Genomic DNA, 17,615 nt, shown 5'->3' with positions numbered 1-17,615 from the left:
AGAACTTGGCTTCTTATTGGGCATCTGAGTCCCTCGAGGAGTGTACAGCATGTGTCAGGGATGTGCAGAATTGCAGAATAAACATGGCACATCTTGCCTTGGTCAGTGTGTTCAGAGGTTAGAGCGTCGGCCCGTGCACTGAAGGGTTGTGGGTTCGATTCCCAGTCAAGGGCATATACCTGGGTTGCAGGTTTAATCCCTGGCCCTGGTCCAGGTGCGTTCAGAAGGCAACCGATTGATGTGTCTCTCTCATGTTGATGTTTCTTTCTCTCTCCCTCCCTCCCTTACTCCCTTCCACTTTCTAAAAATCAATGGAAAAATATCCTCAGGTGAGGATTCAAAACAAAACAAAACAATAAAACAACAACAAAAACACGGCACAGCTTCCTGGAGCATCAGGGTCAGTTAAAGATTCCCGAGGGCAAAGTTAAATAGCAAGTAATGTTAAAATGATCTCTATACCAACTCAGACACACATGTATTATGGAATAAGAATGCAACATTCATAGGCCCTTTGTGTGTGTTTTATAACCACCGATATCTTTTCTTTTCTTTTTATTCTTTTATGTGGTAACTTTATTGTCATGTGCTCTTTATGTTAAAACAGGAAACATGGAGCCTGGCCGGCATAGCTCAGTGGTTGAACATTGACCTATGGAGCATTGACCTATGAACCAGGAGGTCACTGTTGGATTCCTGGTCAGGGCACATGCTCCAGTTGTGGGTTCAATCCCCAGTGTGGGGCATGCAGGAGGCAGCCGATCAATGATTTCTCTCATCATTGATGTTTCTATCTCACTCTCCCTCTCTGAAATCAATAAAAAATATATATTAAAAACAAAACAGGAGACGGAAATTCTGCAGGTTAATTTTTGTATGGTCCCCAGGTGTCATAAGGGTACAAGTTCAAGCTCCTCCACCTTGATGGAAATTCAAGGCAGAAAGTTTAGTATACTCTGATGATACTAGAGGTCATTTGATTTTTCCGTCAGGTAGAACCCTGAAGGTGCTAATTTTGCAAGGTTTTTAGGAGCTCTCCTCCTCACTGGGGAATTAAAGTCACATTCACATCAGCAGCTGGTCCTCTGAGGACACAGCCAGACTCACCCATGGTCTGCTGAAGGTGGAAGAAGGCAGCTGAGAGCCAGAATTAAAGATCTCAACTTTAGGACACTGCGAATGTCACCAGCATGCCAGACCATTCATCCCCATGGTCCCAAAAAGAGACAGAACGTACCTTTGCTCTGCGGATCCAACCATCCCTTTTTACAGCCCCGGTCAGAGGAACAGAGTGTCCTGCGGGTAGGGTGCTGCCAAGAGAAGGACAGGGTAGCGAGGAGTGAGTATCGAGTGCCCCTAAGATATGGAAGAGCAGCTGTCCTGTGTCCACACAAAAACTTGTACACAGATGGACACAGCAATTCATAATAGCCAAAAAAGTGGAAACAACCCAAATATTCATCAACTAATGAGTGGACAGGTAAAATATAGTACATTTATACAGTGGAATATTATTCAACCACGAAAAGGAATGAAGTACTACTGGCTCATGCTACAACATTGGCAAACCCTGAAAACAGTGTGATAAGTGAAAGAAGTTAGACACAAAAGACCACAGATTGTAGGATTCATTTATGTAAAATATCCAGAATAGGCAAATCCTCAGAGACAAAAAGCAGATCTGTGGTTGCCAGGGGCTAGGGAAGTGGGAATGGGGAGAGACTGCTAATGGATATGAGGTTTCTTTTTAGGGTGATGAAAATGTTCTGAAATGGTGATAGTTGCACAATGTTGTGAATGTACTAAACCACTGAATTGTACACTTTAAAATGTCGGAGTTTTGCCTGGCCAGCATGGTTCAGTTGTTGAGCATTGACCTATGAACCTGGAAGTCATGATTCTATTACCAGTCAGGGCACATGCCTGGGTTATGGGCTCAATCCCCAGTGTAGGGCATGCAGGAGGCAGCCAATCAATGAGTCTCTCTCATCATTAATGGGTTTTTTCTCTCTCTCTCTCTCCCTTCTACTCTGAAATCAATAAAAATATATTTAAAAAATAAAATAAAATGGTGGGTTTTGTGGTATATGAATTATATCTCAATACAATCTAAAAATAAATAAAAATCGAAAACTCGGAAGTCAGGGCAGCCTGGGGCCACTGGCAGGGACAGCCCTCGGTGTGCAGCCAGAGGCCTGGTCCAAGCGGCTCTGTGGCTGCAGAACTGAATGAAGCAAATGGCATTGAAGGCTCAGCAACCGATATGGAAATAAGGGGCGCCAGCCGGCCCAGTCTCCTGGCCTGAGAAAATGAGGTCTCAGGACTGATAGCGGAGGACAGAGGAGGGAAAAGAGAAACGCGATGACTTGGCTTCTGTATTCAACTTCCCATTTCCTCGGGAGCAGGTTCACTGGCCAGTCTTAGGGAGACCAGGATGTGACACAGCCGCTAAGAAAATAGCTGCTGCTCATTATCTATCTCCTGTGCAGTGCGTGGCTTTTACAGGGATTCAGCAGGACCTCTGCGCCATTGTCTAGCTGCATGACTGGTCAAGTCCCTGCACCTCTCTCGGCCTCAGTTTCCTCCTCCGTAAAAGGAGGGTGAACAGATCTGCCTGAAGTGGTTGCTGTGAAGATGAAATGAGCATTATTGACACAGACAAAGGGAATGTTAGCCTGGTTCCAGGGTTAGGTGGACACAACAGCGAAGACTGCCATAGGAGAGAGCAGATCTACCCCGAGCTCTCAGACACTCAGACCTTGTCACCTGTGTGGGCTGTTAAGCAAGACCCACGGGCAAGGCTGGTCCTCCCTCAGGCAGGAGACCTGCTCGATAGCATCCCAATGCTGCACCCCTCGGTGCTGGGATGGTTCCTGGTAAAGCACGGGCATTACCTGAGTGGGCAATGGCAGGAAGGTGCCAGGAATAGGTAATATCTTGTAACACATCGCTCTAGATAAACTTACCAGAATATCTAGTTATCCTCTTAAAGAACAGAGGGCAGGACTGGGAAGGGGCAGAGTAGGACAAACACATTTTTTTTAGAATGCATAAGAATTTTTCTTTGGTTTTTAATAATTATAAATGTAATGCATAGAATATAGCTATGTATCAGGAAATACTTCTTTTTTTAATTACTTTTTTTTAAATCCTCACCCGAGGATATTTTTTCATTGATTTTTAGAGAGAGTGGGGAAGACAGAGAAATATCGATGTGAGAGAAACACAGCGATTGGTTGCCTCCTGCTCGCTCCTCGACCAGAGCCTAGGCCTGCAACCGAGGTACATGCCCTTGACCGGAATGGAACCCGGGACGCTCTGTCCACTAAGCTGAACTGGCTAAGGCAGGACAAATACATTTTGATAGGGAAGAAAGTTTTCTGGAAAGAGGTAGGGGAAGGTCAAGAGTCTGGAGAGGGCAAAGTCAAGTTGGGAAAGACTACATGGGTGGTGGTGGTGGGGAGACAGGTAGCATTTACCTGATGCAGAGACTGAAAGGCTAGGAAGTGGGGTGATAATAAACAAGCAAAAAGAAGTGCAGTGAGAAGGCAAATGAGAGCTGTGTGACAATGTTCCCAGACAGACAGTTCGCAGTTGTTCGTAGTAGGAAAAGCCAGGTAAGAGAATGCCTGCGTTCTAAACAGGGCTCTGCCTGCAGCAAGCTGTGCAACTTAACCTGTCTGATCTGCGTCTGACCTGTAAAGTGGGGCTGGGAATGCTGTTACCCTCCTAAATTTGTGAGGCTCCACTGAAATGAAATGCCGCACAAATGCCAAAGATCAGTGTTGTCAGGAGCCATGCGGGAGGGAGCCATGGAGGAAGCAGGCCTCTAGCCTGCATAGGTGCCTAGTACCTGAGCTGGAGACAGGGGACAGGCAAAGATGGGGCAGCTCCAGAGAGAGAACTGCAGTGTCTTCTGATGCAGCCCAGACCCACACTCAACAAAGGAGGCTCAGTAATGTTTGCGAGCTGGAAGACATATCAGATCTCAATTCCCACATTCTCCCGCCCTTTCTCTTGCCTGAGTCTCCTCCAGAACTCTTATCGCCAGTCTAACTGCTCTGGGTCCCTTTTTTTTTTTTTTTTTAATTTATTTTATTGATTTTTTACAGAGAGAAAGGGAGAGGGATAGAGAGTTAGAAACATCGATGAGAGAGAAACATCGATTCAGCTGCCTCCTGCACACTCCCCACTGGGGATGTGCCCGCAACCAAGGTACATGCCCTTGACCGGAATCGAACCTGGGACCCTTGAGTCCGCAGGCCGACGCTCTATCCACTGAGCCAAACCGGTTAGGGCTCTGGGTCCCTTTCTTACCTCTGGACAAAGCCCCTGCACCTGGCCCTTTGTCTTGAGAAAGTTTGTCATCACAAAGAAGGAGTTCCCCTGCGGAGAAAAAAGGAGAGAAGTTCAATGCAAAGCCTTTGAGAACAGAACTATTTAATCTTAATCATCCAGCTTGCTAAGTGCCTGGGGGCGAACCCTTCCACTCTGCTAAACTTCAGTCTGGAAATCAGGATCTGGGAGCAAACTTGGGACTACACGGAGGACTTAATATCAAAACTGGATGAGCCGCCCTGCTGAGCTGAGAGAGAGCAGAAGCACATGGAAACTGATTGAGGATTCCTTTTCCATTCCAGCTTCCCAGTAAAAACCCGTTAAGTTGAAACTCAGGAGACCTGGGGGAGGCAGAACTGGGGGTGTTTGTTGGCTTCAGCAGAGTGCTGTTCAGATTATCTAGGACTTTAATAAAAGGGCAATAGGACACCCCACCACCTGGGAAATAGCAGGAGAATTTAATGACCCGCTGTTAGCAACAAACAGATAACAGCTTAGTTTTTATGGTTTTACAAAGCTGTCCAGCTCCCAGAGGCCCTTTTGTCTCTCCGGCCTCCCACATGTTCTCGAGTCACCTTCTACTTCTTCATTTTGACAATTCTAATTTCATTTTCTCTTCTTGCGAATTTAGGCAGCCAGATGCCCTTTCTGTGTGATCCACACCCTTACTTTCATTGTCCTTTGTATCCTTCCTTAAACACCAAGAGTGTTTTCCTGGAGACAGTTTGTTGACAAAGTGCCACACAAACAATACAGAAGGGCTGGTCCTCTCCAGGCGGTAAGTTATTTGTCGGTCTGAATCTAGGCAGCCCTTGCTGACTCCTTGGCCCTGCTCCTAAAAAGCGGTGTGCAACTCAAAGTGTGAGTGAATCCAGTCATGTTTTAAATGCACCCGGACACACAGCTATTTTGAGAAGCCCTGGAGCACTTGATAAAGCAAAGATTCATCTCCTTTGAGCTGTTAGATCTGACCCAGTTTTGCAATTTTTAGGTTTTCTCTGTTGGTATTTTCACAGAGCTTTTTAAATAGGGCCAGTATTTTTCTGGAGTAAGGCTCTAGGTCCCAGGGCTGGGGCCAGGGAGAAGGGTACAAGGCCCTGGTGACAGTGAGCAGGGATGCGTCCTGGGAGGATGCTGAGCAGTGCTCACCTGCACGGGGAAGGTGTAATCTGCCGTGTCGAAGACTCTGTGCACCTCCTCTCCATTCTCCAGAATCTCCTCTCTCACCTCCGCTATGCCTTTCACCTTGGTGTGCACAGAGCTGGTCAGAGGCTCTTTCCGCTGGTACCGCTTGTCACACAACAGAGCAAAGCTGAGTGGCAGACACAGAAAAGCATTAGTGGTTTTCTCGAGGGAGGCCCAATGCCGTGGTTTTGGATGGAAGCTGCCTCCATTCCAATCCGAGCTTTGCTAGGGAACTTTGGGCCAGCAACTTGCCTTGTCTGCAACTCATTTTCCTCATGTATAAGATGGGAAGAATGGTTATACCTACCTCGTAAGTGCTAGATCTGATACAATAATCGAATGGATGTTCCCTCCCCTGGGAAACTGACCTTTAGATCATTTCACAATCAACATTCCTTTTTGCTTAGACCACATTCCATTTGCTAAGACCAGTAACTTTCCCCTCCAGACTTGCCCAGGATCCAGTCCTGCCCAAAGAATTCACTGCTGAAAAAGCCTACAGTCCTTTAAAATCTTTGACTCCCCACCCCTGGGTGCTGGCACCATTTTGGGGCTCAGCCATCTGGTTTCCAGGTGACCTAATAAATTCATAATTGTTACCCCTTTTGGCCTCATGCACTCCTCCTTCAGCGACCCTAACAGTGGGGTTGTTGATGAATTATGTATGCAAATTCCACACAGTGAGCGCTGGCTACATGGAAACTATCGCCCCAGTGTCAACCTCTAATATTGCCTAATACAGATAGACCCTAATTTACAGGACAGCTTCTCAAATACCAGAGTTCACCTGGCATTAATCCACCAGCTTTGTTCTGGGGCTCAGAAACCCATCGGAACCTATCTAAGGGTATGTCCAGCAGGTCAGCCACCTGTTTTCTAGAAAGACACACCTGTTGTATAAATAATATTGATAATACGCGCTACCCTTTGTTCAGCATTTCAGACGTGCCGAGAGCTCTACACACATCATTTCCTTTCATCCTCACACCAATAGGAGATAGTATCGTCATCATCGTCTTCTATAGGTGAGAGAATGGGCTCAGAGAGGTGAAGGATCTTGCCCACAGATAGGCAGTGGCAGAACTGAGGTTCTTGACTGGTCTACCATGTAGTCCAGAGCCAGACCTTTTAACCAGGTGCTATTCTTGTTCATGCCTTATGTAGCTCTGCCTCCAGTTTCCTGCCTTTCAGGTCAGTTCATTAGCTGTTAATACCTTATTTAGAACATGAATGTAAATTACTGTGGTGGGGGAACTAAAGAGGGGAAGTGGAATTGATTATTAAAAATGGTAGATTTCATTTCCACATGTTTTCCCTGCCTCCCATTGCCCAAAATAATTAAGAGTTTATCCTAAATCAGTGATGGCGAACCTTTTGAGCTCGGCGTGTCAGCATTTTGAAAAACCCTAACTTAACTCTGGTGCTGTGTCACATATAGAAATTTTTTGATATTTGCAACCATAGTAAAACAATGATTTATATTTTTGATATTTATTTTATATATTGAAATGCCATTTAATAAAGAAAAATCAACCAAAAAAATGAGTTCGTGTGTCACCTCTGACACGCGTGTCATAGTTCGCCATCACTGTCCTAAATGCTTTCTTTATTCATTCAGCATGTGTTTATTTGATCTCTTCCTTCTGCCCAGCCCCTAATATCTGAAGGATATTGGGAAGTCTAAGCCAACAGCTGCCCACTTGGTGCTGACCTTGGAAGCCAAGACAGAGTGGGCCAAGTCATGGTCCCAGCTGTTCTCAACCAGGGAGCTTTCAAAATTGTAGCTCCCAGGGCCAGCCCTGGAAACGATGATTCTATAAATCTGGAGAGTTATCCAGGTGCCTATATACCTTTTAAAAGTCGCCCTGGCAGGCTTGGCTCAGTGGATAGAGCGCCGGTCTGAGGACTGAAGGGTCCCGGGTTTGATTCCAGCCAAGGGCACATGCCTGGGTTGCGGCTCAATCCCCAGTAGGGGACGGGCAGGAGGCAGCCTATCAATGATTCTCTCTTATCACTCATGTTTTTATCTCCCTCTCCTCCCCCCTACTGCTCTGAAATAAATAAATAAATAAATTTTTAAAAGTTAAAAAAAAAAAAAAGTCGCCCTGCTGATTTTAATACACAGTCAGGTTTGAAAACCCCTGGGAATTGCATGAAAAGATAATGTGTATTTGCCAATATGAAGTCCACCTGAAGACGTGCATTCCCCATGACCCAGCAGTTCCATTCGCGGGTGTATGCCCTGGAGACACCCTCATACTGGTACATGTGCCTAAGGAGGACTGTACAGAATGTTTATGGCAGCATTCTTTGTATGAGGGAAAACCAGAGATAACCTAAATGTCCTTGAACATTGAATAGGTAAATAAATTGTTGGATTCACACAATGGGATGCTCTAAGCAGGGGTGGGGAATGTCGGCCGAGGGCTGTATAAGGCCCAATAAATCATTTGGTCTGGCCCTTTCAGGGCATTAAAAATGAATTACTTAAATGTTTGACCAAATATATATAGCAGGCTAATTTTTAAGTTAATAATTTTGTATGGTCCTCGAATGATGCTATAAATATCTAAATGGTCCTGGGCAGAAAAAAAGGTTCCCCACTCCTGCTCTACAGCAGTGAGAATGATGGCGAGCTAATTGTATCAATATGAAGATAACAATGTTGCCCTGACCAGTTTGGCTCAGTGGCTAGAGCAGGGGTCGGCAAACTTTTTGACTCGAGGGCCACAATGGGTTCTTAAACTGGACCAGAGGGCTGGAACAAAAGCATGGATGGAGTGTTTGTGTGAACTAATATAAATTCAAAGTAAACATCATTACATAAAAGGGTACGGTCTTTTTTTTTTTTAGTTTTATTCATTTCGAACGGGCCGAATCTGGCCTGTGGGCCGTAGTTTGCCCCAGGCTGGGCTAGAGGGTTGGCCTGTGGACTGAAGAGTCCCAGGTTCAATTCCGGTCAAGGGCACATACCCAGTAGGGGGTGTGCAGGAGGCAGCTGATGGATGTTTCTCTCTCATGGATGTTTCTAACTCTCTATCTCTCTCCCTTCCTCTCTGTAAAAAATCAATAAAATATATTTTTTTAAATAAAGAAAAGAACAATGTTGAGCAACCAAAGCATGCCACATTATGATATAAGGTTTAAAGAAATCCAGAACATAATTATATACTCAAATACCTGTCCACATGTATTCATAGCAGCACTATTCACAATAACCAAAAGGAGACAACCCAAAGGTTCAACAGTACATGAATGGAAGAAAAAAAAAGTGATCTACCCATATATTATTCAGCCATGAAAAGGAATAAAGTACTGAAACATGCTACCCTGTGGATGAACCTCGAAAACACTATGCTAAGTGAAAGAAGCCAGACGCAAAAGATCACATATTATATGATCCTACTGATATGAAAGATCCAGAATAGGAAAATCCATAGAGACAGAGAGTAGTAGATTGATGGTTGCCAGGAGCTGGGAGCAGGGAGAAATGGGAACTAACTGCCGAATGGGCATAGAGCTTCTTTTAGGCAATGAAAATGTTCTGGAACTAGACAGAGATGGTGATTGAACAACCTTGTGCATGTACCAAATGCCACTGACTTGCTCATGTTAAAATGATTGATTTTACCCTAGCTGGTTTGGCTCAGCGGATAGAGCATCAGCCTGCAGACCAAAGGGTCCCGATTCGATTCCGGTCAAAGGCATGTACCTTGGTTCAGACTCCTCCCCGGCCCAGGCCTTGATAGGGGCTCATGCAGGAGGCAACCAATCGATGCATTTCTCTCACATCAATGTTTCCCTCTGTCTTTCCCTCACTCTTCTACTCTCCCTAAAAATTAATGGAAAAATATCCTTGGGTAAGGATTTTTTTTTAAAAAAAGGTTGATTTTATGTTTTAGGAATTTCACCTCAAGGAAAACCTTTTTATAGTTATGGACATATGTTGTAGAAACATAAAAACAATTCTATGGTTGTTTTGATATTTCTACAACTTATCCAGGCACCAAATTCAGGATGATGTTTAGAAGGGGAGAGGAAAGAGAACGGATGCAGGCTGGGTCTGCAGGGAGGTAAACCTGGACTAGTAATGTTCTTTTCCTAAGTGGAACAGTGGCGTATGAGTGTTTATTATATTCTTCTCAATATATTTTAGTATTTCTATAACACTCATTAAAAAAGAAAGCTCATGAAGAAAGAGTGGTGGCAAGAGATCCAGAATTGAGACCCAACCAGCGTCCACAAGACAGAGCTAGTCAATGTAATTCCACAGACAAATAGATAACACTGTTCAACAGCACATTGCTGCCTCCCATCACAACATGGACATGGTCTGTGCCATGTTTTTCCCCGTTGGCTATTGCAACATTTTCCCAGGAAAATCCTGGTTCAAGCTGGCCCACTGTTTGGGAAGCTCAGTTCTGGTCTCTCATGTCCATTCCAGAATGGACAGTGTGTTCTAGAGCAGCCTGAGTGGAATCCAGGCCCCTGTACATCGGAGGACTTTTCTCTGTATAATAATGAACGTATCATTTTAAGAATTCAAATGCTTCAGAGCCACATCGCAGGGGGAAAAAGAGTTTGCAGTGCCCTGCCCGATGGGAAGAACATACTAACGACTGTCCCAGCAGCTCTCTCCCGACTCACTTGGTGGCTCAGACAAGCCATGAACCTTTCAGGGACCATGGGTTCAGTCCCTGAATGAGGAGCTAACTGCCTGGCTTCCTGCTCCCTGTCACCTTCTGGCTGTGGGCAGCAACAATTCTGATCCTCTGAAGCCTGCAAACCACATGTCCCTGAAGTGAAAGGGGCAGCAAGGCGCTGGGGACTTAGCTGGGTCATGTCCGATGGGTAGGTAGAGATAATGGGGAAGAAGAGAGTGCAGAGTCTGGAAGGTGGAGAGGGCTGACATGAGAGAAGCCTGTCTGAAGGGCAGGGGAAACGGGGTGGAAGAAGGGGGTATGAGAATGAGGTCAGCCCCAGAAGCCCTCAGGCTTGCACTCTGCACCTGACTCACCACATGTAGACAAGGATCCCCGTTATAATGAGGTTCTTCAGAATCCCGATCCACAGGCTCTGAATATGAACGACTTTGGCAACTTGCACAGACTGGCATATCTGGGGGAATTGGCACCGGGCGGGCATGGAGAGAGACCTCAGAACACGGTGGGGGAAGAAGTGCCTCTCAGCCAAGCCTGGCTCTTCCTCACAGTGTCTGGGCTCACTGAGCAAAGGTTACTCTAAATTGACCTGAAAGTGAACCGGTTTCCAGCTGGTTAACCCCCGCCTACCCTGGAAGCAGCTGTGGACGCCGGGCTGTGTGCCTTCTGAACCTCATGGGGATGCTGGGCCCGAAGCCTCTGCTTCTTGCGCATAAAATCCCCAGAAAAGAATCAGACTATGTCCATCCCTGGTCCACTCGCCTTGGCAAACAGCCAAGGGCAGCAAGAGATGCATTGAGAAGAAAGTGGTGGAGAGCCTGCACCCCCAAAGCAAGTTAAATACTGATTGTATCAATGACTCATTGCTGCTGTAGCAAATTACCACGAACCTAGTGGGTTAAAACAAGACACATGTATTCCCCTACAGCTCTAGGGGTTTTGTTGCTCAATCAAGGTGACAGCAGGGCTGATTCCTTCTGGAGGCTCCATGAGAAAACCTGTTCCTCACCTCTTCCAGCTTCCAGAGGCTGCGGGCACTTCTGCAAGTCCAGCCCTTTCTCCCATTGTCACATCTCCTTTCTCTAACGCTGACCTTCCTGTCTCTCTCTTTTAAGAAGTCTTGTGATTACACTGGGGCCACTCAGATAACCAAGGATAACCTCCCCATCTCAAGACCTTGAACTTCAGCACATCTGCTAAGTTCCTCTTACCATATAAAGGACCACATCCATGTTCCTGATCTTCAGGAGGAAGCATTCAGTCTAACCACCGAGGCTCAGTTTATTCTCATGAGCACTATGCTTCTTTGCCCCTCCACCCTCCTTCCTCACGTTGCCAGGCACATAGTCTTTTCTCACCTAAGACACATTACACACATGTTAAGATAAATTTGCAGCTGTTATCATTTTATATCTCAAACCACAACAGGCTGGGTTACTGCATGTTTCCACTAGCAAAGTGAAAGTGCCAGCATCACCTTTGAAGAGGACTTGACAAACAGGAGTGTGGGTGTGTGGGCTTGGCTGAGACAGTAAAGGTCTAGGCCCCATGTTGGGGGACACAGGGCTGGAGGGGTCGGGCTGCTATTTTGAAGAGGAGGAGAAATACAATAACAGGATGCAGCCATTTGAAGAGTGTCAAGTAGAAGGGCCACAGGGCAGAACTCTAACCAAAGGGGGGAAATTACAGGGAGATGGATTTGGGCTCAGAGTGAAGAAGAAATGTCTAACAATTAGAACAGCCACAGAACACAGCAAGCTTTCCTTAGGCTCGCTAGTTGGTGTCGCTGATGACCATGACAATATTCACTTATCTCATCATCTCCCTCTCTCCCATCTCCTCACCATCTAAATTTCAGTGTCATCTCCCATCTTGAAAATGAATCCTCCCTTGACCCCATATTCTTCTCCTACCACCACTTGATGTCTCTCTTCTCCTTTGTAGCCAAGTCCCTTGGAAGAATGAGTCACCCCATCCATTTCCCCGTTTCCATCCATTCCTCCACCCACTCCAGTCTGGTGCCCGCCCCCACCACTCCTCCAAAGCCTCCCTTGCCAAGTAAACAACTTCATCTTCACTGAGTCCAATAGATGCACCACAGACCTGTTCTTTTTGGGACTCTCAGCAGCATTTGACACCAATGATCACGCACTAGCTCCTTCCCCTTCTCCCCTCAGCTTCCTGGAATCCACATCCTCCTAACTTTCTTTGTATCTCTGTGACCACCCTGCTGAGATCCTACCAGGACATCTGTGCTCCCAATGGTTAGCATTCCTATCCTCGGAAATCTGTCCTAAGCCTTCTTGCCTTCTCATGTACATTTTCTCTTGCTGGTCAGTTGCAGCTACTTCCAATGTTCTGGTTACCCCATATAGAAATCTGTATCTTTAGCTTCAGATTCATATATCTAACTACCCACTGAGCCTCTACATTTGTGTGTCCCACAGACACATCAAACCTTCAGTTCTGAAATCATCTTCCACCCCCAAAAGGCTTTTTCTCCCATATTCCCCACCCCAATAAATTCTTCTACCACCCATTAGTTGCTCAAGCCTGAAACATAGCACACTCCTTAACTTACCCTTTCCTTCACTCCCCTTCATGTTCTATTGTTTTATTTTCCTAATGTTATTCAAATCCATCTACATCTCTACCACTGGCACTTCCTTAGGCCAGGTCACCATCAACTCTCACCTGGATTATCCTGTAGTCTCCTAAATGATCTCTCTCCCTACGTTTGTATTCCTATCTCCTCCATGCCCAACCTCCCTCCACCTGTATACACCTGCCCATGCCCATGGATGCTATAGTCTTCTTTCAAGAGAATAAATCTGGGAAGAGGTTCAGGGCCATTTGGGAAGAGAATTCTGCAGTCCTGCATCCCCAGGGCATGGTGGGATGGGAGTGTGCAGCTCTGAATGGGCACATTCTAGCCCTGTGGCAGGCAAACCTCTAAGATGACCCTCAGTGTCTCCTATATCCTGGTATATGAACCCTGCCTAACTCCCTGAGCTTTGAGTATGATGGATATGCTTCCATGATTAGGTTCTATTACACAGCTGACCTTAAGATAGGAAGAACACCTGGGTAGGCTAGACTCAATCCCATGAGCCCTTTAAAAGCAGAGTGTTTTCTTTGGCTGGTATCAGAAGAGAAGTTAGAGACTTGAAGCATGAGAACAATTTATTGTGTCATCACTGGCTTGAAGCTGGAAAAGGCCACATTCACAAAGAATGAAGGTGACCTCCATTATCTTAAGAGTGGCACCTGGTTGACAGCCAGCGAGGAGACAGAGCTCTCAGTCCTGTAACTGTAAGGAATTGAAATTTTACCAACAAGAATGAGCTTAGAAGTAAAAAGTTCCCCCAGAGTCCCAAAGTGAGAACTAGACCCAGCTCACAGTTAGATTTCAACCTTGTGAGTCTCTGAGCAGAGAACCCACTCATTACCCAAACCACTAACCTACAGAACTGTGAGCTGCTATGTGGATGGTGTTTTATGCCACTGAGTTTGGAGTAATTCCTTAAGCAGCAGTAGGAAACTGGCTTCTTACTTCATGGGGAAGCTTGCAGCCAGTGGAGTACCACAGCGGGATTTCTAAAGCATGGGGTTCAGGAACATAGTCCCCATTGGTTTGGTCAAGGTTGGTACTGTCCCCATAAATTCCTAAAGATGAATTCTGCTCACGCCCACCACATGATGTTATTCCCTATGTACTAAAGTGTTGCATAGTTCTTATATTTGAAAAGCTTTGGACTTGGGTCTCATGCCTATCTCCTAGCTGCAAGAGAGGCTGGGAAATTAAGCTTGACATATAATCAAGAAGTGGAGTCCATAACATGGGAATCCCCCCATAATTGCACTGTTCAAATCATAATTATCCATTGAGACTTTGTAATGGATGTTTGTTTTTTTACTGTCTCTCCCCACTCTGCCCCTACCCACCACTTTCTTTTCCCATTTCTTCCGGCAACAGAATTCTTTTTTCCTAAGGAAAAGCCATTGACAGTGGATAGGTCCGGCTCATTCAGCTCTGTTACCCTCTCTCTACTCCCTGCCACAAGAGTGAGCACATGACCCATGGTTGGCCAATGATTGGTTTAGGGATGAATATGTAACTCAAGTTCAACCAATCAGAGTCTTTCCTGAGACTTTTTTGGCAGAGGTATCAAGAAACCCTATTTGTTCCTCTGGTTGCTATAAGGGGAGGATGTGAGGTGTGCCACCTTCCTACATAGATAGCCTATTCAAGAAGAAAACGAAATACCCAGTAGATCCAAGATGTGGAGAGAGAACCAGCCCTGATAACACAGTTTGAACTTTTATGACCATCCATGTCAGAGGACAGTTCCATCTCTTCCACTGCCCAGTTACTTGACAGTAAATCCCCCTGTGTGGCTTGCTGGATAACTTGAGGTAGGTTTCTGTCAGACATCCAAACAATATGATTAGCACAGACCTACTCAGCATCCTGTCCACATACTGCTGCAACCCTGGGAGCTGGAGCCACATGACCCTGCCTGCAGCTGCAGGTCCTGCCTTTGACACCAGACTTGAACTTGGTTGTGAGGGACTATGAGAAGCTGCTCAGCCTCTTGTCTTTTTTTTTTTTTTTTTCAAATTGATTTCAGAGAGAAAGGGAGAGGGAGAGATAGAAACATCAGTGATGAGAGAGAATCATTGATCGGCTGCCTCCCTTTGGGGATGGAGCCTGCAACCCAGGCATGTGCCCTGACCGGCAATCTAATTGTGACCTCCTAGTTCATAGGTTAATGCTCGACCACTGAGCTATGCCAGCCAGACTCAGCCTCTAGTCTTATTTCCAGTATTGCTAGCCCCTGTCTTGGACCCCAGTTTCAATAACTGATGCATTGTCTTACTTTGTTATCCTGGCCCTTTGCCTTTTTGGCCCTAGTATATACAACCACTGAACCCAGAACCCTATGGCCAGAACTCACCACCTGCTGCTGCATATCCCAAATTTTACCTGAGCCTTTCTGGACTTCCATCAGTGGTCCACACCAGTCCTATTTGATGCATACAACATCCCTCAACGCCGGGGCACCATGAGTCTACCCATTTCACAGATGGCCAACTTGCAGTTACATCAACTTGCAGCCTCAGAATACAATTGAAGGCAGCATTGCCCACACTGTGTTCTATGGGACACCATTCAGAGAGATGTAAGTCTTCTGTTAACACAGAGGGGAAAAGCAAAGCTGGCAGCATTTTTTCCTTCAATTTCATATTTTAAAATATAAACAATAGGGAAGCATTTCACGTGGGGTTATATTCCAAAGTGGGGACTTAAGGTAAAAATTGTGTCTCATTAAAATTGCCTTTGCTAGGCCCTTGCATTGTGCACAATGCATAGCCGCAGGCTTTCCTCCTGCTGCCCTGGAACAAGTTGCTGTTTTTCCAGTTTTGCGGGAAGTGAAAGGAAGGCAACTGTGAAGGAGTTGGCTTATTTCAGGGGGCATGTTGAGTGGAAAAGGTGTATTTAGATCCACAGTTAGGACAGCAAAATGCTCACTCTGTGAGAAGCACGTGGAAGCAGAGACTGACTGAGGGAACCCCAACTCAAGTATCCATCTCCCCCTTACTCCGGGCACCAGTCACCGAATCATTGCCCTGTTTTAATTGTGCCCTCTCTCCATGCTCTGGTGGAATGTGTGTAACTAAAATTAAGGGAATTAAATGCATGTAAAATAAGAGTCCACCTTATGGAAGAAAAATAGTTATCATTGTAAGGTGTTCTCATAATAATCTTTCTCATATGTACAATGATCTGTTTTTAAGAAACTGCATGCTGGACCCAAGCATACTAGAACGTTACATTATCTGTTACATGGAATGATCTGAAATATGATCTTTGTAGGAATTTACTATGTTTTTTATCATCAGTCCTTTGATATCTTGTCTAAGTAATCTCTTATTTTAGAATTCTAGCATATGAGTTTATTACTATTTGTTGCATAGTAAACACATGAATTAAATAATGATGATCCTAATAGTTACGATTAATAGGAAGAATTCACACTTAGTAAGCGCTTCCCTTATGCCAGGTATTTTTCTAGCAGCTCTGCATTTATTAACTCACTTAATTCTCACAACAACCATCATCCCCATTTTATAGAAAAGGAAACGCAAAGAGGTAAAGGATTTTCGAATCCACCTTTTCAGACCTCAAACCCCAAGTGTGGGCATGATTACTTTGATAGTCAGAGGAGAGGGTGTACTGCATTATGAAGGTACCCATTAGATTAAAAAAGATTCTTTTGAAAAAGAGCTGACATTTGGGGAGCTCCTACCCTATGCCAGGCATTGAGAAGGGCGTGCATGCCTTTTCTATTTAATTACCACAACCACTCTGTGAACAGAGGCAGAATCTGATGCTCTGAGAGCTTGAGTGACTCTAACCCAGAGGTCCTCAAACTTTTTAAACAGGGGGCCAGCTCACTGTCCCTCAGACATTCCACACATGTGCACTGCGGGCCCGGGATGAGTCGGATGCTAAGCAGGACAGGCAGCGGCGGCAAAAACACCTGGCGGGCCAGATAAATGTTCTCGGCGGGCCGCATGTGGCCCGTGGGGCGTAGTTTGAGGACCCCTGCTAACCCTTAGGTGGTAAACAACGCTGTCTCCCTGTACAGACGTAAGTTGTCATCATCATCACAAAGAGCAAGCGGACATTACCCATTAGGAAAATGTGAACCAAAACCACAAAGAGATACCACTTTACATCCCACTAGGATGCCCGCAATCCAAAAAGACAGATAATAACAAGTGTAAGGGGAGGATGTGGAGAAATTGGGACAAATATTGATGGTGGGCATGTGAAATGGTGCAGCTGCTGTGAAAAATGGTTGTTTCCACAAAAGGTTGAAAGAGTTACCAAGTGACCCACCAATTTCATTCATAATTACATACCCAAGAAAACTGTTCATGCAAACATAGGTTCTTGCAAAAATCTGTACACAAATGTTCATAACAGCATGATTTTTAAAAAATATGTTTTTATTTATTTTAGAGAGAGAGGAAGGGAGAGGGATAGAGAGATAGAAACATCGATGAGAAACATCATCAATTGGCTGCTTCCTGCCCACCCCCTAGTGGGGATCGAGCCCACAACCCAGGCATGTGCCCTGACTGGGAATCAAACCAGTGACCGCTTGGTTCATGGATTGATGCTCAACCACTGAGCCACACCAGCTGAACAAAAGCATGATCCATAATCCATAATAGCCCCAAATTGATCAACAACCCAAATGTCCACCACAAAGTGGTCCATCTATACAGTGGAATATTATGCAGCCATAAGAAAGAATGAAGTACTGATACGTGCTCCAATGTGAACGAACCTTGAAAACATGATGCTCAGTGAGAGAAGCCAGACACAAAAGACCACATACTGTGTGATTCCATTTATAT

At 45.4% G+C, this 17,615-nt stretch overlaps 2 protein-coding genes across 4 annotated transcripts in view; one reads left to right on the top strand and one right to left on the bottom strand.

Annotated features, from left to right (window-relative positions):
- IFT81 (intraflagellar transport 81) overlaps nt 1–17,615 on the top strand; it is a 192,661-nt gene that overhangs the window by 27,224 nt on the left and 147,822 nt on the right. The gene's annotated exons all lie outside the window — the stretch shown is intronic.
- LOC138997934 (P2X purinoceptor 7-like) overlaps nt 1–17,615 on the bottom strand; it is a 54,449-nt gene that overhangs the window by 23,367 nt on the left and 13,467 nt on the right. For all 3 annotated transcript variants that reach the window (XM_070399896.1, XM_070399898.1, XM_070399899.1), the window contains 3 exons: nt 5,488–5,650; nt 4,318–4,386; nt 1,238–1,310 (listed from right to left, as the gene is read on the bottom strand). In XM_070399896.1, the coding sequence (XP_070255997.1) occupies nt 1,238–1,310; nt 4,318–4,386; nt 5,488–5,650 (305 nt within the window). The remainder of the gene's footprint in view (nt 1–1,237; nt 1,311–4,317; nt 4,387–5,487; nt 5,651–17,615) is intronic.

This window comes from Myotis yumanensis, unplaced genomic scaffold (genome assembly GCF_028538775.1).
Source record: "Myotis yumanensis isolate MYYU_CA2020_CCGP unplaced genomic scaffold, mMyoYum1.0.hap1 SCAF_19, whole genome shotgun sequence".
Lineage (NCBI taxonomy): Eukaryota > Metazoa > Chordata > Mammalia > Chiroptera > Vespertilionidae > Myotis > Myotis yumanensis.
The sequence above is the reverse complement of the archived record's forward strand: the minus strand, read 5'-3'. Positions and strand labels throughout refer to the sequence as shown.